We start from the raw sequence: 23,775 nt of genomic DNA, 5'->3' as shown, positions 1-23,775 counted from the left end.
AGGTTAAAGAACATTGGAAGAACATTCAAAAAGTTTCAGACAGGTGAGTCTTGTAAAACAGGGATGATAGGTGACTTTGATCATTCCCAGGCGTCTTGCTTTCTTGTGGTTGGACATGTCAGATGTGCATTTTCGACATGTCTCTGAGCATGCAGAAGTGGTTGTGGAATCAATAAAAAGGCCTGATCAGGTGATGGCAAGGGGCTCTTTTAGACCGACTGCGGCTATGTCTAAGAGGTCCATCTGGGCGGCTGTCAGCCTCTCTCATATCTGTCAGTGGGCGGAGGAACGAAGAGGTAATAAATTATATATCAGCCCTGATATTTTTAGGTGAATCGAGGTCTCCGATCTTGCGGCTGCTGGCCGACTTCTAAAGCTTTTATTTATTTATGTCTCTTTTTTTTTCTTTGGAGATGATGGTGATGAAGGGTAGGCTGAGACTCTCATCTTGAAATAATGAAGAGGGTATCGGAAGACTCCCTACCGAGCATCTCAAAAATGTCACCTTGGGAAAATGTCACAGGGCATTACAAGAGCATTTCATGAATACCGGGTGACATGTTCACAAAAGGCTATATCAAACAAAGTCTAGTGTTTCATCTTTGCATGAGGTTATGCGAATCGGACACGAGTTGATTGAGGGCGCAGTGATTTATGCAACAGAAGAACGTCTGGCAGATAGGACTGAAATGAGTGCATGAAGGAGAGCGCTGGACAGCTTTGAAGTGATCAGAGTCTCATTAGGACAGCGCAGATTAGACAAAGGGAGTCCGTGCTTGCCAGAGGCTCAGTCACACAAACCAAAAGGCCATTTGGTCCAGAGTCTGAGCTGAACTGTGGGAAATGGCCATTTAAGAGATGTAAAAACAATACCCTGATCACTATAGTTCAGGGAAGGACTGTTCACTGATCCAAAACCCCTCTAAACAAGAAATTTCCACTTGAGTTTCCAAATGAACAAAGCAAGACAAGGTCTAAAAACAGAAGGCTTTGAATCGAAGACCTCTTTGGCACATTATGCCTTATGGAGCTACGAATCAAAACGTCAATGTACCCTGGGCGGCACCATTAGAGACATTCTCCATGGAGAGCACAAAAAGATGCTCATTTGTTTGTTACATTTTAATTTTTGCCTTTGAAATGTCAGCTCTACTTTCATGAAAGGAATGCGGGGATACTCTACGACATTTCAAAGGAGCACAACTTTTTCCCCAAGTCTCTAGTAGCATCTTTTGTGCTCATTTCAATTTAGAACAGAAAGAGAGAGAGGGAAGAGACCAGTGCAAGAGTGGGATGCAAATGCAAAAGTGGTGTTCTAGGTATTGTTTACAGATAAAAAGGGAACGCCACAAATGGAGGCAAAAGATGAAAAGTCATATGGGATCACACAGTGACAGCACTGTTCTCTCATGCGAAACATCTTTGGGGCACCTTGGGATGAGCCCCATGCCCTGTTTGTTTACAGGAACTAGAGTTGTAGATGGATTGACAGCATCTACTTATAGTTACTGATTGATCTTAATATTACCACTATAGTGAATTGGGATTTGGGATAAATATGGAAAAGAGAACTGCAAGAAACTGCACAAAAACTGTGAACATTACTACTGAAATACTTACATGCCATCAAAGGGGTTGGCGCCAGGGATGACGTGGGTACTGTCCCGGCCCACCAGAAAGCGGACACGCTGGTAGAAAGACTGCAGGGTGCTCAGAGTGGAAGAGATCTGGGTTTCCTGGATAATATCCAGTGGATCAGGAGAGCCCACACACAGAGACGTGGTGTGACATGTCTGCAAACAGCAATCTGGGTCCATGCAGTCCATCAACCCATCTGATAGAGAGAGGACAGGTTTAATCTTTAATAACAGGGATGTAGAGTCACAAAATTAATCAATGTATTTTCACAAAATTATTATTCTTTTTTTTTAAGTAAGTGACAATGTATCTGCTTATAAATTGCCTTCACTTACTAGTGGCAGGATTTACATGGTTTCTAGCTAGACAAAGCTAGTTTAGCTAGTTGATCAAATGGACTACAAGCTGGTGTACTTGGTTTCCTGTGGTGGATCATCTTGGTCAAGTTGGTTAGAGGTCATAGACCACCATGGCCAAGGTGCCACACTACATATAGATTTAATTGGGGTAGGGGTAGGGGGTTAGGTTTAGGGCCTCATTAGCCTATCAGTCACAAACTGTGGCACTTTCCTCCAGTGGGCACCAGTGAATGTTCCAGAAACCAGCTTGATCAGGTATGACCTGGTTACCAGAAATGTTCAAAACCTGGAGCACAGATGCCTTCCAACATGCTTATTTTGTCCAAGCTAGCGTCATTCCCCTAGGTCAGTATCTTTAAAGGAGAGGAAAAAGATTTAATCATCCCAAGATGAACATGCGCGAACCGTTAGCAGGATCTTGAAAACTTCTGAGAAATAACTGCCTCTGTTGGATGGCTTTCTGTGCCCTACAGCTGCGTTACTGCAGTAAGTTAGAGCCAGTCTGGCTTCTTATTTCCTTCATGTTTTTTTCTTCTTCTTTTTTTCCCCCTCTTTCCAACAGTTTCCACACCTTTACAGGCAGCTCAGCCTCTCCCTCCTGTAATTCAGCTGAAATAATTCAGGACTTCAGGCCATGCTGAGAGGAACCCTTTAATGTACTGAACTGGGTCATCTCTTATTCTCTAATATCTCTCTCTCTCTTCCTCTCTCTCTACTTTCAGGAACCTCTCTGACCAGATGGGCCAAATTATAAAAATAACACCTCTCCTGGTGGAAGCGTCACCACTGCTTGTTTCAGTTGCTGCAATACTACCACCAATTGACTGCTTTAGTGATATGACATGTGGCCAAGTATGGTGACCCATACTCGGAATTAGTGCTCTGCATTTATCCCATCCAAAGTGCACACACACACACCTGGAGCAATAGGCAGCCATTTTTTGCTGCGGCGCCCGGTGCACCTCAAGGGCACCTCAGTTATGGTATTGAAGGTGGGAGAGAGCGCTGTACATTCACTCCCCTCACCTACAATCCCTGCCGGTACGAGACTCGAACCCGCAACCTTTGGGTTTCGAGTCCGACTCTCTAACCATTAGGCCACGACTTTACTATTAACATATGTGCTAGAAGTTTCTGATTGGTATTCTACAGGTTATCATCCATTTTAGTTTGGTCTGCATGTCTTTTCCATTTGGCTGGATACCCTCACAACCTGTTTTTGCTGTTTTCATGAGAATCTCTACAAAGCAATTATTTAGGAAGGTCACAAAAGCACCATCAGGCCTGTATCTGCAACAAATGCTAGTCAGTGCTAAAACAGAGTTTGGTAACTACAGCAGAACAATAATCTCCCCGAAGAGTTTGCTCAACAGTGCAAAAAATTTTTTATTCTCAGAGTGGTTTATGAAAAGACAAGGCTACCTTTGATTTAGAGGCTTGGCAGGAGGTCTGTTCCAAGCTGATGCTTGCTTGGAAATGGAAGCTAGGTGATGTGGATTTAGTTCGTCTCTCTGTGAGCTTGGGGAACTTGAAGCCTATGACTTTGACTAAACAACCCACTCTTCTACAAGTGGGTCCACGTATCCACAGGGAAGGTCTGATCATTTCCAATGCTATTTAAAGAGCTGAATGCTTTTAGCTCAATGAAGGTGCTCAAGGCAAACTCTAGATTGTAGTGTTTTAAGTGACAAACTGACAACAGCATAGGCATCATAAACAACTCTAGTGTAGGCAATAAAGAAGAGAAGAGAAAAGAAGAGATCCCAGCAAAGACTGTTAAATCTTCCTAATAAATGTCAAGGCAGCGTGTTGTTTGTGTTGTACCTCCGTCATTGTCCTTGCCGTCACTGCAGGCCGTCTCCATTGATGTGTCGCAGCCTGCTCCCCGCCAGCCCAGCTGACAAACGCAGTACCAGCCATTATTACCCAGTGTGCATCTGCCGTTGCCATTGCACAGACCAGGACAGCCCTCTGTGCACACAAAAGCAAAGCATACACATTAGAGAGGGCACTTTTCACCAAAACAAACATTGCACTATAACAGACAAGACGTTGCAAAGCCTAGTTACTATATCCTAGATGAAAAAAATTCAAAATGAAGGGTTGTGGGTCAAAAGAGTGCTTCAGCAATAACAGTGATAACTTTAGGTGATTAACTGATACACCTTTTTAAGCCCTTATATCCTATAGAGGCATACTCATACTGCAGAGCTCCTCTGGATCAATACATTCTCATTAGTGTTGTACAATAGATGCAGAACTCTGCTCTAAACAGAAAGAGAGAGAGAGAGAGAGAGCAAGAAAAAGAGCTAATTCTAACCTGGAAAAAAAAAACAATTACCTCAACTAGATAAACAGCAATATGGATAATCACAGTGTTTCTTGGGTAATACAACTAACAACCTTAGCTTTAGATAGCAGACTAGTCTAAAACGTGGAAACCACAAGCACCAGGTACAACACAAACCATATGCTTAATTCCAATAATGTAAATGCCATGGCACATTTCGAAATAGGATTTCACAGGCCTGTGCTTGAGCAGGGAGGTTAATGCTGACAGGATGTAGAAAGCACAGGTGGCACACGGTCCTACAGACATGGTACACTCCATACGACAGCGTAAAATGTCTGTCATTGTCATCTGTTTCCTCCTCCCTCACTGTCACTTATCAGCTACCTGTCCAATTCCATTTCCTAAGATGAAAACATAGACGAAAGGCAAGAAACCCTGCACAATCAAATGTAAAATCCTGACATGCTTTTCACAAGCCAAGAGCCGCTCTCCAAGATGTCTGAGCTGACCTATTTTGTCAGCGACAGTTAGCACAGCCACTGCTCGAACATCACAGATACTAAAGGAAGGGAGAGAGAGAGTGGGAGTTTGTATAGAGAAAGAAAGGTGGTGGGTGCCTGATAAGAAGGAAATGTGAGATGCCTCTAAAAGCCATGATCATTTCTAAAGATGGCTCAATGTGGAATGGCATGCAGTGTTTTCATCTATGATTTGTGCATCATGATGCTATGCTCAATGTTCCAAGACAGCTGTGCTTCAATAACTGATGTATGTTAGCACATTTAGCACCATCTGACGCAAGGAAAAAAAAATCGCTAATCTTTGCCATAGCATGTAAGTCTACACCTAAATGGAGAATCCATCATGAAAGTGGGCTGTAATGTTGACTTAATTATATAGCTGCACAGATCAGCACAATGTCATGCAAATATAAGAAAGAGCAATGGAGCTGTAGAATAGTGGTAAGAGCACATGCTCTGATACAGTGAGCTATGATACTCTTGGGTAAAGAATCCCAAATGTCAATTTTCATGACTAGCATGATCTTGTCTAAACATGCTCCTGGAAGACCAGACTACCTTCCTGCAGATTTTAGTGCTAACCCCAATTAAACACACCAGAACCAGTTAATCAAGGTCCATTAGCTTACTCGAAAGTTCCAGGCAGGTGTACTGGATCAAGCTGAAACTAAATTCTTTAGAAAGGTGGACCATCAGGAGCAGTAGCATGTCCCAGTGTGCACAGTAGGGTGTCTCTTTTGCAGGACCCACACATCATTGATGCTTTGCACTTCTCAGTGGAGAACTACTAAACAGTCAGTACACAATGCTATGTCAACAGTGTGTGCACTTTGAGGACGACTAAGGGAACCATATGGAACGAGGCCAATGGACGATCTCATTTCTTGTCTTTTCTCGACTCTCAACGGAAGTGACAAAAAAGCAGATCACAAAACACAAGGTTGCATTTGCATTCACAGCCTCCAGCTGACCTCACATCGGTGTAAGGTCGATCTTTTTGCGCTACAAGGCAGGCAGTGACAGTTATATACTTTGCTAACAAGCAAAGAATGAGCTTGACCAGTAGACAGCAGGTTCCTCCTTAAACACCCAAACAGACAAACAGCTGCACAGTCTGCAGTGGCGAGACGTCTGAATGGTCTGTTCTGAATGCTTATTAAATAACTAAATAAATAAAGATCTGTGCTCTGCTGGCAGCAATTCAGCTTAATTGGCAGCCCTTTCAGAGAGAGGCCCCTGTGGAGTGCACCCGCGCATCAGGCAGAAACGGCTCCGGAGGGCCACAAACCGCCTCGCGCGACCCCTGCAGTTCACGCTAGCCGCACAGCTTCTCTGTGTGGGAAGAAAGGGAGGGAAGGGGTGGGCTCATAGAGCAAGAAAACCAGAGACAAGAAAGGAAAAAACAAGGAGCAGGTAGGGGGTGTGGGCAGCTTGGGGCCCTGGCATCACCGGTGCATAGCATGCTTTAATTAGGCTGCCGCTTCAGCACCTCTCAGAACCCTCTCCCTGTGCTACACAGCTGCACTGAACATCCATTATGCATGGCGCCAGTTGGCAAGGTCCGTGACCCTCCGCCAGCCCTCCCTCCTTGGATCCTGTGGGCCATCCATCCCCTTGAGTTCCACAGCAGGTATACGGCGGCAAAGGAGACGCTCCGGCTCTCGTGCCGCCCACTCAGTGGGCGTGAAGGTGCTAAGTGGCGAGGTGGCAGAGCAGCGCATTGGATGTGGTGGCACAACAGCAGCATGACGCAGCAAAGACTGTGGTTAGTGTGGCATGAAGCATGGGCTGAATGAAAATAGCAGCGCAACCCTAAAGATGAGCATTACGAAGGATGGGCTGATGGAAACATGATGGACGACAGAACATGAGAGAGGAAGAAAAGATAGGACAGGAGGAGTGCCATACCTTTCACTACCTTATCCAGATAGTGAGCTTTAGGGGGAGATAAAAGACAAGGACATATAAGGGAGGTTTTGAACAGTGCTGCTTCCATGACAAGACACAGACAGCTAGAGGCATGGGCTGGTTGCTCAAGACTTCTATGTTTACAGAAACACAGGGGCTGCAAAAGCTATAGCAAGGAAAATAGCATGCAAAAAGCAACACGCCACATCACAGGCTGGGAGAAAGTTAAAGGTATGGTGTGACAGGGTAGAGAAAGAGAGAGATGGAAAAAAGATGTAGCGTGAAGTCTCAGTTTATCAGTACATGTATTAGAGGAGTGAGATGTTTTGGCAACACTTTCTATGAAGCCTGAATATATAAACCATTATAAAGCTCTTCTTACTACCTTATGTTAGACATTGTAATTTTTTATATACATTTTTAAAAAATATATTATTATTAAGAAAGAGCATGTCACTGATGAGACCGCCACACTCTAATCCAAACTGCAGTGAAGAGGCAACACGTCATCTGTCGAACATTCTGTACATTACATCATTGACCGTCACACTTTGCCTTTAATGGCACATGCTTATGAGAATATATGATCCCTGCTGTTGGAATGCTATGTCTCACCCGAGACAATTCAGGGAAAGCCGCTAGGGCGGGGGCGGGTGCAGTTTCGCGCCCCGCCGCTAAGATTGAGGATCGGAAGTCTGCATGAGGAAACCATTTCCTTCCTGGTACTAGAGGGACCCACCGTGGATATCATCCTGGGACGCCCCTGGCTCACCCTCCATTCTCCAGAAGTCAGATGGGAACCCTGTGATATCACTCACTGGAGCGAGTCATGTCAGAGAAACTGTCTCCGCACTCTACCCGTACCGCTTCCACGCCCCGTCAGGGCTCAAGTTGCTTCCACCCTGGTTGAAAGCCCAGAACCGCAAGAGACACCGACCGTCCCATCTGACTATGCGGCGTTCCAGGATGTCTTTAGTAAGCAGGCAGCCACTCGCCTTCCACCGCAACGGCCATGGGACTGTGCCATCGACTTGCTGCCTGGGGCAAAACTCCCTAAGGGTAGAGTATACCCACTGTCCATCCCGGAGCGCAAGGCCATGGAGGATTACATCCAGGAGGCTCTTAAGCAAGGTAGGTCCGTCCAAAGCTGTTCAGTCTGTGCCATGTTTAAAACCCCACGTCATCTCCCCGTAGGCAAGCTCGTCCCACTGCCCGTGCCCCGTAGACCCTGGTCCCACATTGGAGTGGATTTCTTTTTAGTTAAAATAAAAGTAAATTAAAGCCGACACGTGTACACAACTGCAAAAATAATGAATGTTTTAAAGGGGTCCTATTATGCTTTTTCACAAATATGTGAAAAATACAACCTAGTATGAGAGCATGTTCTAGTACACCCCCAAAACAAAATCAAGACTTTGTAAAAGAGCATAATAGGACCCCTTTAATGTTTTTGCAGTTTAATTCCCCAACGTAAAGAATGTCTTTCCAGTGACTGCTCTGCTCATGCAATGCAAATGTTTGTGTTTAAAATGAACTAGTTGAAAGGAACGAGAGAGAATAAGAAAGGAGGGAAATGATGAGTAGAAATGAATAGACACCTTAGCACATTCCCACATTAAAATGCATGAAGACAAGCTTCATATCCTTGAGCAAACCTGTTCATGCTATGCCGAGTTGCACAAATTCAATTACGCATGCTTCTCTCACACCTCCTCGCCCGCCCCTTCCCCCCATCACGACCCCACCCTCATCCGACACTTCACGCACACATAAACGAGCGCATCTGTCTTACCTATAGTGCAGTGTTCTCCGTTCCATCCCGGGCTGCATTCACACTTCCCATCTTTGCAGGTCCCGTGCTCGCTGCAGCGTGGGTGACAAGCCCGTTGTTCGCACCCAGCACCCATCCAGCCCTCGTCACAGCGACAGTTGCCCGCCACGCAGATGCCATGTCCACCACAGTCGGCTGCACACAGCTCTGTGGGACACAGGGAAAGAAGGGGTGTTACCGAATAGTAGTTGGGACAGGGGGTAAAGAGAAAGCAAATCCAGGAGTTATTGTCAGTGATGGGACGGCCACGCTCCACTACCTTGTCTGATGGGTAGTGAAAAGAAATTCCTGCACCTCATAAAGGGGGCAATCCCCTTTGGACAATACAAATCTAATAAGACCATTACAAAGCAGGAGTTCAGGGATTGTGGGAGGTTTAACAGGGCAGTGTCTCTTCCTTTCTTTTTTGGGGGGAATTCCTCCTTTTGTGTGGAGGGGAGTAGGCAAAAATGGAAAAAAAGAAGAAAGAAAAGTCAAAGAACAAAATCCAATTTTGACTTCCCATAGAAATGGAGACACACGCTGGATTATTTAAGTCGGTTTTTCTGCATAAGTAATGAGGTGAAAGCTGAGACAGCATGGCACAAAATGCTATAAAAGAAAGATTTGTGAGACAATAATTGAAATTTAGTTCACAAATTAAATCTAACACATGAGATTTTAAAAATAAAATGGTCTCTGCCTCCGAGGGCTTATAGGGGAGGTTTGGCTGTGTGAACCAAAAGTGCCAATTAATTCACTTGACACTACATATCACACCTAGTGAGTTTGACATTTTGACATAATGGAAAAGCTCCAGAAACATGTGTGGCATAAAGCACAAAACATCAATTGAAATGATAAGGGGAAGTTAACAAGAAATACTTTAGGGAAGTTGACAGACCCAGACGTTAGACTTCATTTACAAGTGCATAAAGAAGTCAGTGAATAGTGGAGGAGGAAGTGTCATGATTTGGGAGATGTTTTCTGCAGCAGGAGTTGGGCCTCTTATTCAGCTACATGGCAGGGTGAATGCAAATGTTCATCAGAACCTCCTTCATCAACATGCGGTACCTTCCCTGCAAGCATCTCCCAATCAGCCTGCAACTTTCATGCAAGACAATGACCCCGTCACACTGCAAAACAGGTAAATCGGTTACTTGAAGCTAAGAATACTAAAAATAATGAAATGGTCGGCCCAGAGATCTAAACCAGATTGAAAATCTCTGTAAAATCCTCGGCGACTAAGAAACCCACTACAGTCACTGAACTATGGAAGAGATCCAAGATCACACCAGCGCAGTCTAAAAAACCTACTGATGTCCTGGAGCCGCAGATGTGCTGAAGTCATACAAAGCAAGGGCCTCTACACTTCCTACTAATGTCTGACAGCTGCAACCCTCCAAATTTTTAGTTGTAATCTTCTTTCGTACTACAGTGGTTACTATTTTCTAATTTTGATCACTGTTTTCCACAAAATAAAGGTTTTTGTTGAAATGGTTATTTTGTCAAACATGTTAGTGGAACAGTGGTATACCTACAGCTAATATTCCTTCATATTTTGAGCGATGAAGATTAACAATATTTCAGAAAAAAAAATCAAGTATTTATAGATTGTTCTCTAATTCTGATCTCCACTGTACATATATTTAATTTAAAAAAAAGTTTATCAAAATTATTGTGGTGTATGCTTTATTGGTGGATACAATGTAAAATCTTGATATGTAAAAAAGAAAGAAACATTAGCACACGCTATGCATCAAGTACTCTAATATAATAAAAATAGCGGCCCTCTAGAAAACATAGAACAGTGATTATGTGCCGTTGTCTAATTTGTAAAATGTATGCAGAAGGGAGTCAGAAAGAAGGTTGCCTATAGGCCATTAATGAGTCAATTATGTTCATGTAGCTCTGCATTTTGTCATTGTTACAAATTAAACAGAGTTAAGTTGGTATTTTCAGGCACAAACCATAACATGGCATTACCAGATTTAAAAGCTTGAAGGAAAAAAAAAATCCTTCCCTCATGCTAATTACAGCACTGGGCCTTTGTTAAATTATGTAAATGCCCTTAATTTCACATGCAACATTTCAATTAGAGCCATCCTAATGGCATTTTATTCAGAGCTGCTTAAAGTTGTCAGGGAGACACACAGTTGCTCATTTCCTCTGGTTCTTGCTCTCGTTTATTGTCCCTCTCTCAATTTGCTTAGTGTATTTTGCCCCTCGCTCTCTCGCATACACACAAAAACAACTCACTAGATTATAGGAATATCGTTTTCTCATAACAGTGTTCCTCAAAGCGATTCTCATAAAGGTAACACACCAGCCAAATGACAGGATGATACCATCTGCGAATTGTTCCAACAATGCTTCACTGCAGGGCAAAGACGCTAATAACGTTGTACAATAATTGGGTAACTCCTGCTCGCGTCCTTTAATGGAGGAGGAGAACTAATTGATGCAGATCTTGAACGTTTGCAACAGCTCATTTCAAAACGTGGTGGAGCTGCCCGACTGCCCACATACTAGAGCTGAAAGCTTTCTTATTCAATTACCAACACTGACCAAGAGAACCGAGGCAAAAAGAAGGAAAACAGGGGAGAGAAATAATTTTCATCTTAGGAGTGGCCTTATCTCCGTTTAGTTTTGCTGCATAACATTTATTTTACCCCCAAAATTTGTTAGAACCATTACTTGTACAATTAATGTGTGTTAAATTTGCAGAAAACGTTTCATTATTTTATTTAATTTTATTTACCAAACCAAAACTCACATTTTCCACAGTTTATCAGTAGCAATACATGAAATGTTTGTCAGTGTTAAACGGTTGCCAGATGTTTGCCACAGGAGGTAAATATACTTATGTTATGTTATCTTATTTATTATTTGTATCTTTTTTATTTTAATTTAAACTTCATGTTAAACTAAAGTAAATGAAGTAAATTAAAGTAAAATAGTACAATTAAATAACATTATTCACAGCGTATCGATACGAATACATGTGTTAAATTTGCTGGGTGTTTTTCTGGCGTGGTTGCAATTCAGATCGGTAAGCAGAGGCAGGTGGAGGAGAGTACAAGTCTCGTAATAATTTAGTCATGCTGCATCTTTCGCTTGAGAAGCCAGGCTTTAAACGGCTATTTCCAGCAAAGCTCTTGGATTACCCAATAGGTCAGTCTGTCTGCTTGGCATTAAAGGGAAATTCATATTCACATTCATATTGTTTTTCAAAAATTTGCTGAAGCAAAATTCCCATTAGTTCTCTGATCTCTTTAAGCTTTGTGGTGTTTACAATAGCAGCGACCAAAATAACGATATTGCATCACTGCTTTTGAGCACTTCTGGAGAGATATCAATAATAAATGTCCTCGTTTCAAAACTGGTTTAGTAAAATAGCATTTGGTTTTCTCCCTTGTGGTACAGGGGAAGAAAAAAAAAACGTATTATCAATAACTAAAACTAAAACTATAGAAAACATTTTATTGATATTATTTTATTAATGAAATAAAAGAGAATTAATAGGTGAAAAAAATAGAAATGTTGGCTTGGCATCTAACGAAAATAATTGTATGCACTAAAACGACTAACTAGAAATAAAACTGAATTAAAAATAAATTATTCCTAAATAGTAATATTTAAAAAAAATAATAATAATAAGAATGACAAAAGCACATAGCCAAATTGCAAAATATTGAACTAAAATTGAAATGAAAACTGAAAATAGAAAAGTAAAGCTAATTCAACATTTTAATAAAAATAAATAAATAAAAAACAATAGTACATAAATAATGCTAAAATAACACTGATTGGTGCACATGAAAATAATTAAAGATCATTCTTCCTTGTGGTAATTTAGTGAAACTGACAAATAAATAAATAATATATAGGTATATATTTGGTCCTACACTAAAGTACCAAATTTCAGACACACCTAAATAATATTTAATGGTATTATCATTTTTTAATTGCCATTTAAAAATAAATAAATAAATTGAATTACCTCATGAAGTAAGTTAAGATAAAAGGCAGAGATGAAATCTAAACAAAGGATTGTTGCTTTGAAGATAACATGTTTTGATTTGTGTAGCATTTTTAGACATAATAAAGAATTAGTAAGTGAGTCCAAACTTCTGACCATTAATATGTATTAATATATATTTCGGAATGTTAAAATACAAATGCTGAACATTACTTTTGTTAGTAAAATGTTTAGGTGCATCTCCTTTCAACCAACTGCACTAGTGTATTACAGGGTGTCTGTCTTTCACATTAACTAAACCACAAGTGAAAGACTCATGTCCACTGTAGTCATCAGTGTACCGTCTTGAGTGAAAATCAAAGCACACTATCCATGTCGCTGTTTAACAGAATCTGGCTCTCGCCATCCGCCATGAGGTGCTAAACAACTTTTGCTGCATCAGACGCTGCTGTTTCACCCCCACCTCCTGATGGAGGTCTAACTAGTGTGACCGAATGTGGAAAAATCTCTGTGAAAAGGTGGTCAGGCATGACCGGGAGAGGGGTCTAAATTGTTTTGAAACCATGGAGAATTTGACCAAACGGTCTATTCTTGATGAGAAAAAAAGAAAGGAAATGGCACAGTGGTGACTTTATCAACCAAGTTTATAAATGGCTGCTTAATTCCGAAGGAAAAATATATTTGAAGTGTTCAGAATTTCAAAATTTGAATTTAAACTTCCAGTTATAGGCAAAAGATTGCATGTTTACTGAAGCGCTTTGCACACATTGTTTTCTCAATCACATTGAGGTAAATTAGGTGGAGCATGAAATTACACCCTGACACCTTTAGTCACCGCTGTCATGGCAACAGGTGGGTGGAGATTAGCAAAGCTCAGCTGCATCAAGGTTCATTTAGAGGGTTTACGAAATTTTAACATGAATCAGTTCATGCACAGGCACGCATAAATATGTGTTGAACCGCTCACAAAGACAGAAATTCAAAAACACAGGTGTACAATTTGCCTTTCAGATTAGTGTGATGCTAACACTGTTGCACATAGTGCACTCTGAGACACAGATACGCGATATGATCAGATTAGGCAGGTATTTGTACAGGATGAGATACTTATATGATTAGTAATTATCAAAGGTCAAAAAGAAGCAATATTTCTATGAATATGGTAATTATTCAGTGCAAATGTTGCATGATTTTTTTTTTTATATATATATATTCGCATGGAAGCCCGTTTCCGCTACAGAATAAATAATATAAAATGTAACTGCAACTTTTTCTCTCTCACAATTCTGACTTTTTTTCTCTCAATTGCGAGTTTATATCTTGCAATTCTGACTTTTTTATCTCACAATTCTGACTTTATAACGTAGTTGTGACTTTATATGATGCTATTCTGACTTTATAACTCACAATTGCAAGAAAAAAAAAGTCAGAATTGTGAGACTGAATGTCGCGTTTACCTTTTTTTATAGAGTGGTGGGCTTCTATATATCTGTGATTACTGTGTTCACATTTATCCTTTATGAAAGGCTCATTACACTAGTTTTGCAATTCTTCTTTGTCTTGTGTCTCATGAGTATGAGAGTTTTAAGACAGAAGTTTTAATAGTGTTTCTGATTAACTTCAGTAGCATAATTGGTGTCACAATCTGTAAACTCAATTTTCAAAATTTACAAAATCTAAATTTACATGAATTAGTCCAATCTCTTTGCTTTATTGAAATCAAAATTTGTTTTAGTTCAGTGTTGGTAGATGTTAATGTAGGTAAAGTCAACTTGAATTGTAATTTGTAACCTATTTTACTTTCATAATCTGATGTATTGCCATGTATTGTTGTATTGGTGCCAGTGTTGTTAATTAAAGCTAAAACTATTAAAGGGGTCATATGATGCGATTTCAATTTTTCCTTTCTCTTTGGAGTGTTACAAGCTCTTGGTGCATAAAGAAGATCTGTAAAGTTCTAAAGTCTCAAATCCAAAGAGATATTCTTTATAAAAGTCAAAAGTCAACCACGCCCTCCTAAAACGGCTCTTTCTAACACGCCCCCACATGTCTACGTCACGATGTGGGAAGATTTGAATAAAGCCGCCCAAATGTTCACGCAAAGAAAGAAGGCGTAACTTTGATTCTCCCTGTAGTGTTGTCGCCGCCGCCGCCGTCATGTCGTGGAGACGCTGTGTGTTTCGTTATGAAAGCGAAACTATTTTGTTTGGCCTTCCAAAAGAGGACACAACTAGAAATCAGTGGTTAAGTTGTATTTACAACACTGTTCCGGAACAGTTCAACCCAAATATTCAGATGTCTGCAGAGCATTTTATGGAGGATGAGGACTATTTCCTGGGAGAGTAGCCTACATTGCCGGTGTCTGTTTCTATAAAGTGGGGCAATTCCAACTTTGCAAGGACAGTCTGGCGCTTCTGACTACCAGACTGTAAGTACGTTTTTTATATTTAAAGAATTTGCCACTGATGACTCAAACGCGAGTTTGAGCAGTGTAGAGTAGCGCTTATTGTTTGTCATTTCTCCGATCACAAATGCAGACATGGTTTTATGTTTACGCGGCGCGATGCAACGCAACGCGTAAAAAGACAGTATAAGTCATTATAATCAGTAATTATGTCCCCACTGGATGCTACAAATGCCTCGTTTGTAATGGGTTTTATTGGTTTTGTCTTGTCGCGCCAGGACACGCATCACAGTATGGTTAGGGGCGTAACATTTCCGTCACACGCTTGAGGTATTCGGCCAATCACAACGCACTGGATAGCTGGCCAATCAGAGCACACCTCGCTTTTCAGACCGATGAGCTTTGTAAAAATCGACGTGTTTCAGAAAGGCAGGGCATAGAGGAGAAACAATAATGTACATTATGTGGAAAATAATGTGTTTTTTTAACCTTAAACCGCATAAACACATTTTATTACACCAAATACACAAAATAATGTTATTTTTAGCAACGTCATATGACCCCTTTAAAAATCTACCACTGTTCTGACCTGTGGAGCAGTCGTGACCAGTCCAGTTGGGGTCACAATTACAGGTGTTGGTATCAGCCAAAAAGGTCCCATGTCCAGAGCACTGCTCCATACAGGAAGCACGTGGACTCTCGCATCCAGGACCTCCCCAGCCTAAAAAACAATGGCACTCTCCGCGCACACAGACACCTCTCCCTGAGCAGGCCGGGTCCAGGCAGTCCACTGCAAATTAGAAAACACAAAGCACGTATTAACTGACTCATTTTCACATCAAAAGATAATTCAGAAGCAGAATTCAAAGTAAAAATACACCAGTGAAGCCATTTCCCATCAGACCAAACTCATCATCAAAGACAAGCGCACTAGATCAAACCTGAACAGATGCATGTGCTCACATTAAACTCATAGCTCAGTGTCCCCTGCTGTTCCTCTTCCTTTCAAAGTATGACTCAAGCCTTAGTCATCAATCCCAGGCCAAAAAAAAAAAATTTGACTCTAGAGGTTTAGCTCTTGTAGCGGAGAGCGCGCCACATGCCCAGCGGTGTCTGAGGAGGTCTGACACTTTCAAAAACCCTGAGAGAAATAGGATTTACAAATGGTCAAATTAAATGGCCACATTGACTGTCGTGCAGTAAACTGGCAGGTGGGAAGAGTGTTGCGCTCTCTCTCTGACTCCTCTAGCTGCTGGTAATGAGATTTCCTCTCAGTACCGGGAGGGGAAAAGACTGGCGCGGTCGGAGCATGTTCTGCTAAATTGAAAAGCGATGCTGGATGTGGTCCCCCCACTTACTGTGAACCCAAAACCAAGCGTGACAGAATGCAAACAAGGACACCTACAATGGCCCATGGGCGAAAGGCTCATCTTCCTGTACCCACATTACTCTAAATTAATTTCTAATCCTCGTTGAAGAATATGCTATGGATCAGTCACCCCAGACCAATATTCTAAAGATGGAGGTTCGCAAAAGAAAGAAAAATTGATTAAAGTGAAAATAAAACTTCATTCATAAAAAAAAAAAAAAAAACTTTTTAATGAAAAAGGATATTTGGGGGTGGGGGGTGTAGGCAGAAGATTTGTGCACCATTCAGAACTGAACTGAGAATTATTTTTACATTCCAATTCAATTTCTGAACTAGAACTGTCATAGCCAACACAATGCACAACCGCCATTTAAATTTGAATGTAAGTAAATATGATATAAGTTGATATTTTAACTTTATTTTAATTAGAAAACCCATGTTTGTCAAGATTTTTGACATTTTTAAGTCAAAAAGTTGAAAGATTTATAGGTAGATATAGAACAACAGGATGCTAGATAGACAGAGTGAATATATGCCAGAACAGCAGAATGCTAAAACAAGCAAACTATTGAATACTAAAATGAACAAATGAATGATGACAATAGAATGTTAAAGCAAATGATAGAATACTATAGAATGCATGTTGGAGCCAATAGTTTCACTGTTGTAGCATTCTCTCCCACTACATTTCCTGTTAATTCTATACTATCCTAATTCAATATTCTCTCTCATAGAATGCATGAATGGACAAATGATAGAATTCATGAATGACCACCCAAACAAATGGTCAATAGATAACTATATTGCTATATAGAAAGGATTATATATTTAGCATATTTAATAACCAGGGTGAAATAATACTTGATTTCCCAAAATGTTTTTCTTTTCAGTTCTTTCAATTGCAATTCGGTAAATTCCTCTTTCTTGTCAATTTCCAATTGAAATTAATGTGTGTGTGGCCTATTCAAATTCCATAGCTGATATGAGACAATTCTTCAATTCTGAATTTTGCACAACCATCATAGGATCTGAGTTTTGATGTATTGGGAATTATTAGGATCCACCAGGAATGTGTATTAAGTAATTACAAAGTATGAAACTTGGAGAAGCTGGTAAAGTATATTTCGCCTGCATTTATTTGATACAAATACAGTAAAAACAGTAATATTGTGAAAAATTATTACAATTTAAAATAACTGATTTCCATTTTATGTTAAGATATAATTTATACCTATGTTTCAAAACTGAATTTTCAGCATCATTACTCCAGTCTTCAGTGTCACATGATCCTTCAGATATTATTTTAATATGCTGATTTGCTGCTTTATTATCATTGTTGAAAAAAAAAGATAATGAAACCATTACATATTTATTTTACATTTTTTTAAATATTTTTTTTAGGTTTAAAAGAACAGCATTAACTTGAAATAGACTTTCTTTGTAGTCTTTAGACTTTTTTTTAAGTCTTTAAATTAAAAAAAAAAAAAAAAAAATCTTACTGACCCCAAACTTTTGAACAGTAGTGTATATCCATTAGAAAATGAAGGTATGAACCAAGAATGTGCCCTCACAGATGGCTAACATGAGGCCAGCTGGGACATGACGGGAAAGAAGGGATGGGGTCACTACATCGCCGACTCCCTTTACCGTGACACAAATGGGTGGAGAGGCCTTTCCTATAGATAAGCAGGAGTTCAGGTCTCTTAGCAGATGGTTTGGGCACAAGGCACAGAGATCATAGGCTAAATGACAAGAGCCTCTCTCCTGGCAATTAATCATCACCGCCTGAAGGTCGCGGCGAAGAAAGGTAGAACCGTTAAAGGGCCAGCATCGGCATTCTCTTACTCGAACGGCCAACGGTGAGACCCGAAATAGAATTGCCGGGGGTCAGAGGAGTCAAAACATACCATTTGTCAAAATTGGCTAGATAATTTTTCATCTGGAAATGAGAGCCTTCAAAAACTGCCAAACACAATGGCTACTTTAATCTTATCTCTTCAAGCCTTGGTCGCCCCTCTCGTTGGGCCGCTGTAGTCTCAGTACAGACTTCTCAAAGCAAATTCAACTTATTGGATCTTGACCCACAGAAGTATCCATAATGCATGAAAAGAGCGAGGAAACTTTCTAGGCATAACGAGACGAGTCAGATACATATGGGCCCGCTACAAACTCGAAGGTCATGTACACCCATCTTAAATATTCAGAAGGGGACATATGCATACTAAAATAGGCCACAAAGGGCCTCTTTCTCCATTTCTGTGCAATTTGGTGCATACAAATGCTGTGAAAAAGATTTTTTTCTTTTTAAAAGGGGCAACGGCGCCACTAAAATAGCTCAGACATCCTTACAACAAAAGTATTATTGTGGTATAATGGTTAGAGACAGGCGATGCTACACATGTAACAGCTGAAAGTTTATTTGTCCAAAATGTAGGAGTATACTAGCAAAAAAATTAAATAAATGAATAAATAAATAAATAAATATATATATACAGTAGGAACGAGTAATGCGATGTATGCGCAATCCCGCAACGAAATTCAGGATCTGATTAAACATAATTCTATTATACAGAGAATTGTGAAATAGATTTTCATGACTTTTCAAAAACTTTTTGAGTTTATTTATTTTTACAAAACTTTCTAGGCCTGGAAATTGCTGTTCAATGACTTTTCCAGGTTTTTTATGACCGTACGAACCCTAATCTGATGATCGGGTGCGGTTATCTAAATCAGACAAAAATACAGGTGCGGGCGGTTGGCGGGTGGATAATTTATTTGAAGCTGCGGATTCGGGTGACGTTTTAACTCATCCGCGCATCACTAACACACACACACTACTGGTCAAATGTTTGGACTAATTACAATTTTTTTTAATGTTTTTGAAAAAGGGTCTTATGCAAACTAAAGCTGCATTTATATGATGAAAAATAAAGTAAAAAAAAGCCATATAGTGAAATATTATTACAGTTTAAAATAACTGTTTAGTGTAAGTAAGTTTAGGGTAAGATTAAAAAAATAAATAAATAAAATAAAGAATAAGAATAAAATAAGAATCAAAAATACTTTTATTCAGCAAGGACACACAAAATGGATCAAAAGTGACAGCAAAAGGCATTTTAATGTTATAAAAGATTTCTATTTTAAATAAGTGCTGTTCTTTTGAAATTTCTATTCATCAAAGAATCCTGAAAAAAAAATGTATCATGGTTTGAACAAAAATATTAAGCAGAAAAAAACTGTTTGGTAATAATAAGAAATTTTTCTTGATCATAAAGTCAGCATATCAGAATGATTTTTGAAGGACACTAAAGACTGAAGTAATGGCTGCAGAAAAATAGAAACAGTTATTTTAAACTGTAATAATATTTAATAACAGTACTGTTTTTTAACTGTATTTTTGATTAAATAAATGCAGTCTTGGTGAGCATAAGAGTCGTCTTTCAAAAACATTAGAAAATATGAATTTTTCCAAACTTTTGACCTGTACTTTAGTAGTTTTTATTTTTCTCCCTCTATTTTTCTGGTACCTTCTTCGCAGTTCTCCCCTTTGTAGCCAGGATTACAGATGCAAGTTCCCACAATGCATGTGCCATGTCCGCTGCAGGTAATGTCGATGCACTGGTTGGTAGGAATGTCACATTCGGATCCTTTCCAACCGCTGTGACACATGCAGCGGCCTTTAAGGTACTGACCGTTCCCACTGCAAAGCACTGGACAGGACGCTGGAAAGAGTACACACAACATGTAAAAGGTCTGCCAAATGTAGCTTTAAAAAAAAAAAACACTGCTTGTGCTGCATGGTCTGCTGGACTCTTGTAGGAAGATGGCAGCTCATGTCTGTGTAAAAATCAATATGACCACTGCAGCAAAAGTTACAGTGGTAAAAGTGAGTGAGACCATATTGATCCAGATGTTTTGTGTATAAACAAGGGATTTCTGAAAAGTGAATGATCAAGAGTCTAGAATACACTAGAAAGAGCAAAAGAAAAATGGTTACCTTAATGCCTGCCAAAAAAAAAAAAAAAGCTACAGTTACTACATAACTATAATGTAAATTCTAATGCATACATTTTGAAATGTCCAAATGAATATTTTTTATTGAATTTTATTAAGTCCATTAATATTTATTAATCCACACACTTTTATACAAACACACATACACACAAATCGACATACAGTGACATGCGAAAGTTTGGGAACCCCTTGCAGAAACTGTGAAAATGTGAATAATTTGAACAAAATAAGAGAGATCATACAAAATGCATGTTATTTTTTTATTTAGTACTGTCCTGAGTAAGATATTTGACATAAAATATGTTTACATTTAGTCCACAAGACAAAAAAATTGCTGAAATTATTAAAATAACCCCATTCAAATGTTTGGGGACCCTTGGTTCTTAATACTGTGAGTGGTTACCTGGATGATCCACGACTGTTTTTTTGTTTTGTGATGGTTGATCATGAGTCCCTTGTTTGTTCTGAAAAGTTAAACTGAGCACTATTCTTCAGAAAAATCCTCCAGGTCCTGCAGATTCTTCAGTTTTCCTGCATCTTTTGCATATTTGAACCCTTTCCAGCAGTGACTGTATGATTTTGAGATCCATCTTTTCACACTGAGGACAATTGAAGGACTCAAACACAACTATTAAAAAAGGTTCAAACATTCACTGATGCTCCAGAAGGAAACACGATGCATCAAGAGCCGGGGGTTGAAAACTTTTTGCATTTGAAGATCAAGGTAAATTGCACTTAATTTGTCTTCCGGGAAACATGCACGTATCTTCTGTTGCTTCCGAAGGGCGGTACTAAATGGGAAAAAATTATATTTCAGCAAAATAACAAAAATTGGGACATCCACAGATTCTGCAAGGGGTTCCCAAACTTTCGCATTCCACTGTATTTATTACAATCACTTATTTTACTGTGACTAATACAGAGTTGAAAACAACAGTTATCATGGTTATAGTTTTTAAAGAAGGGAAAATGTTTGAGTGACAGAGAAAGATTGCAAGGATGAAGGACTGAAAGTAATAAAGAGAGAAAGGGAGGTTAATGGAGGAGCAGGTAAACAGAAATCTCACCCCTGCTGCAGTCGGGTCCTCTGAAGCCAGGAAAACAGTGGCAGTTTCCGGCCACACAATCTCCATTTCCAAAACAGTTACTAGGACAGTCATCGATAGCGTCTGCAAAACATCATCATAAAACAATGTTTGTCAGAAGGATGCACATTCATCAGTACTTCACTCGCTAGATATATTTTATATTTCCCTAAAGAACGTGGTGTAAAAAGCTCAATTTCCTGGTGTACTGTATATTCTGCTTCAATTTTTAAGGGGTCACATACCAAAAAAATGTTATTTTCCTTGATCATTCAAAATAAGAGTTCACTATAAAAAAAAAAAAACATACTGTAACTTTCATAACTGAAAACTATATCCTCAGGTCATTAATTGAAACTAAGCAGGAAAAACAGATCCAAAACAGAGCTGATATCATATAAGTAATATTAAATTACTTTAATTACATATGCTATTTACGTACACATATGCTATTTACGTACCTCACTGTATAATGCACCTTCTGTTTATACTTTCCTTGCACCCTATGTTGTATGTACAGTCATTAGCATTGAGCTGGTCTCTGCACCTCCTACCTCATAACTTGCACTATATGTCATAAAGCTTAATGTATATACACATAATCTATATTTATTTATATACTCTGTTATTTGCACTTCTGGTTAGATGCTAACTGCATTTCATTGGCTCTGTACCTGTACTCTGCACAGTGACAATAAAGTTGAATCTATCTATCTATCTATCTATCTATCTAATTTAAAGCATTGCATCACAACATGAATTGCTTACATGGAGGTCTTAAAGGTGAAGTGTGTCATTTTTTTCATGGTAAAAAAAGTAAAAAAGTAAACACTTTCAAAACACATTCTGACAGAAACTTTGCCTCAACCAATGTGGCAGCTTTGAGGCGGGGCTATACGTTTGACCAACCTTGAGCCACATTGGTTGAGCCAATAGCAGACAGGGGTGTGTTCAGGGAAACGTCAATATATTTGCAGTTTTACTTGATAACGCTAGTGGCACAAAAATGCACATGTCAACTTTAAATTCAACTCATATCATAAGAGCAAAAAAAAATAATAATAAAAAAATTATGTGTGCATGCTAGCCTAGCTAGTGGTCTTTTTTAAAACAAATCAAGTACAAGAAAATGTATACACTTTCCATAAATAAGATAAAATAAAGAGTGGCCCCTTAGCTAGCAGGTCTAAGGTGAAGTGGGACTCAAGTGGAGCCACTTGATGAATTTACTTCAGCCTAATGAGGAACTTAACAAGCCAACACGAGTGCACGACACATCCAGTGACACGGCTAATGAAAATTCCACATAACAACCTTCTTCAGTGAAGCGTGCTAATTTAAATGCAAGGAATGCCGACATGTCAATTACAAGATTTCTGATTTCAAGCAGGAGTATAAAAGGGATTTATTACAGATTGCGGATATATTAGACAGACTCCTGGAGTGAAGAAGTGGTGCTTGATTCTTGGTAAACACATCGCATATTCACACACTGACAGCACTCAAGAAGTATTTAGATATCTATCTTAAATAAGCAATCTAGCGGACTCACAAATTTAAGACTTGGCTTATGAATATTAATTAGTTTGTTCATAAATATGCATAAATGGTCTATATAATATATGGATGCAGTGATTAGGTCTGTAATAGAGTATGTACTGGAAGTCTAAACTTCAACAATTGCATTAGAATGTGCCAAGAATCTTTTTTTTATTTTTATTTTTTTTATCAATTTCAAGTTATTTTTCAACATAAAACTCATTATAGAGTGATTTGCAATCATTCTTGATGACCAATGAAAGCCCTCAAATGAACTTGTGACATTTTATTTGATAACTTCATTCCTACATCTGTCCCGGGATTCTGTAGCTCAGTGAATAAATACATGGATCAACTACCAAATGCTAAGTATGAATCACTTTCCGTGACTGATAACAACTGCAACGGAGGCAAACTTTAAAGCAGACAAATCTGTGCCAGATCATCACTTGTTATAACACACACAAAGAAAAAAAAATCCCTGCTTGAGAATTGGAACTGCTTCCTCTGTATTAGATATATAATTCCATAAAGTGGTGGAGACAAATTCGTCAATGGTGAAACTTTAAGGGGTCATATGATGCAATTTCAAGTTTTCCTTTCTCTTTGGAGTGTTACAAGCTGTTCGTGCATAGATAAGATCCCTAAAGTTGCAAAGACTAAAGTCTAAAACCCAAAGAGATATTCTTTATAAAAGTTAAGACTCGTCCACGCCCTCCTGAAACGCCTCGTTTAAACCCCCCCCCACATGTCTACGTCACTGTGTGGGAAGATTTGCATAACGCCGCCCAAATGTTCACGCAAAGAAAGAAGGTGTAACTTTGATTCTCCCTGTAGTATTGTTGCCGCCTTC

At 39.4% G+C, this 23,775-nt stretch overlaps 1 protein-coding gene across 2 annotated transcripts in view; it reads right to left on the bottom strand.

Annotated features, from left to right (window-relative positions):
* The window catches only part of LOC107699823 (teneurin-4-like), a 273,915-nt gene that overhangs the window by 76,907 nt on the left and 173,233 nt on the right, over positions 1 to 23,775 (bottom strand). For both annotated transcript variants that reach the window (XM_016501217.1, XM_016501216.1), the window contains exons 11-17: positions 21,366 to 21,467; positions 19,812 to 20,006; positions 15,505 to 15,705; positions 8,512 to 8,697; positions 6,720 to 6,746; positions 3,822 to 3,968; positions 1,621 to 1,834 (exon numbers count right to left, since the gene is read on the bottom strand). In XM_016501217.1, the coding sequence (XP_016356703.1) occupies positions 1,621 to 1,834; positions 3,822 to 3,968; positions 6,720 to 6,746; positions 8,512 to 8,697; positions 15,505 to 15,705; positions 19,812 to 20,006; positions 21,366 to 21,467 (1,072 nt within the window). The remainder of the gene's footprint in view (positions 1 to 1,620; positions 1,835 to 3,821; positions 3,969 to 6,719; positions 6,747 to 8,511; positions 8,698 to 15,504; positions 15,706 to 19,811; positions 20,007 to 21,365; positions 21,468 to 23,775) is intronic.

This window comes from Sinocyclocheilus anshuiensis, unplaced genomic scaffold, assembly GCF_001515605.1.
Source record: "Sinocyclocheilus anshuiensis isolate Anshui unplaced genomic scaffold, SAMN03320099.WGS_v1.1 scaffold194, whole genome shotgun sequence".
Lineage (NCBI taxonomy): Eukaryota > Metazoa > Chordata > Actinopteri > Cypriniformes > Cyprinidae > Sinocyclocheilus > Sinocyclocheilus anshuiensis.
Note: the sequence above shows the minus strand (reverse complement) of the source record. Positions and strands in the feature narration are given on the sequence as shown.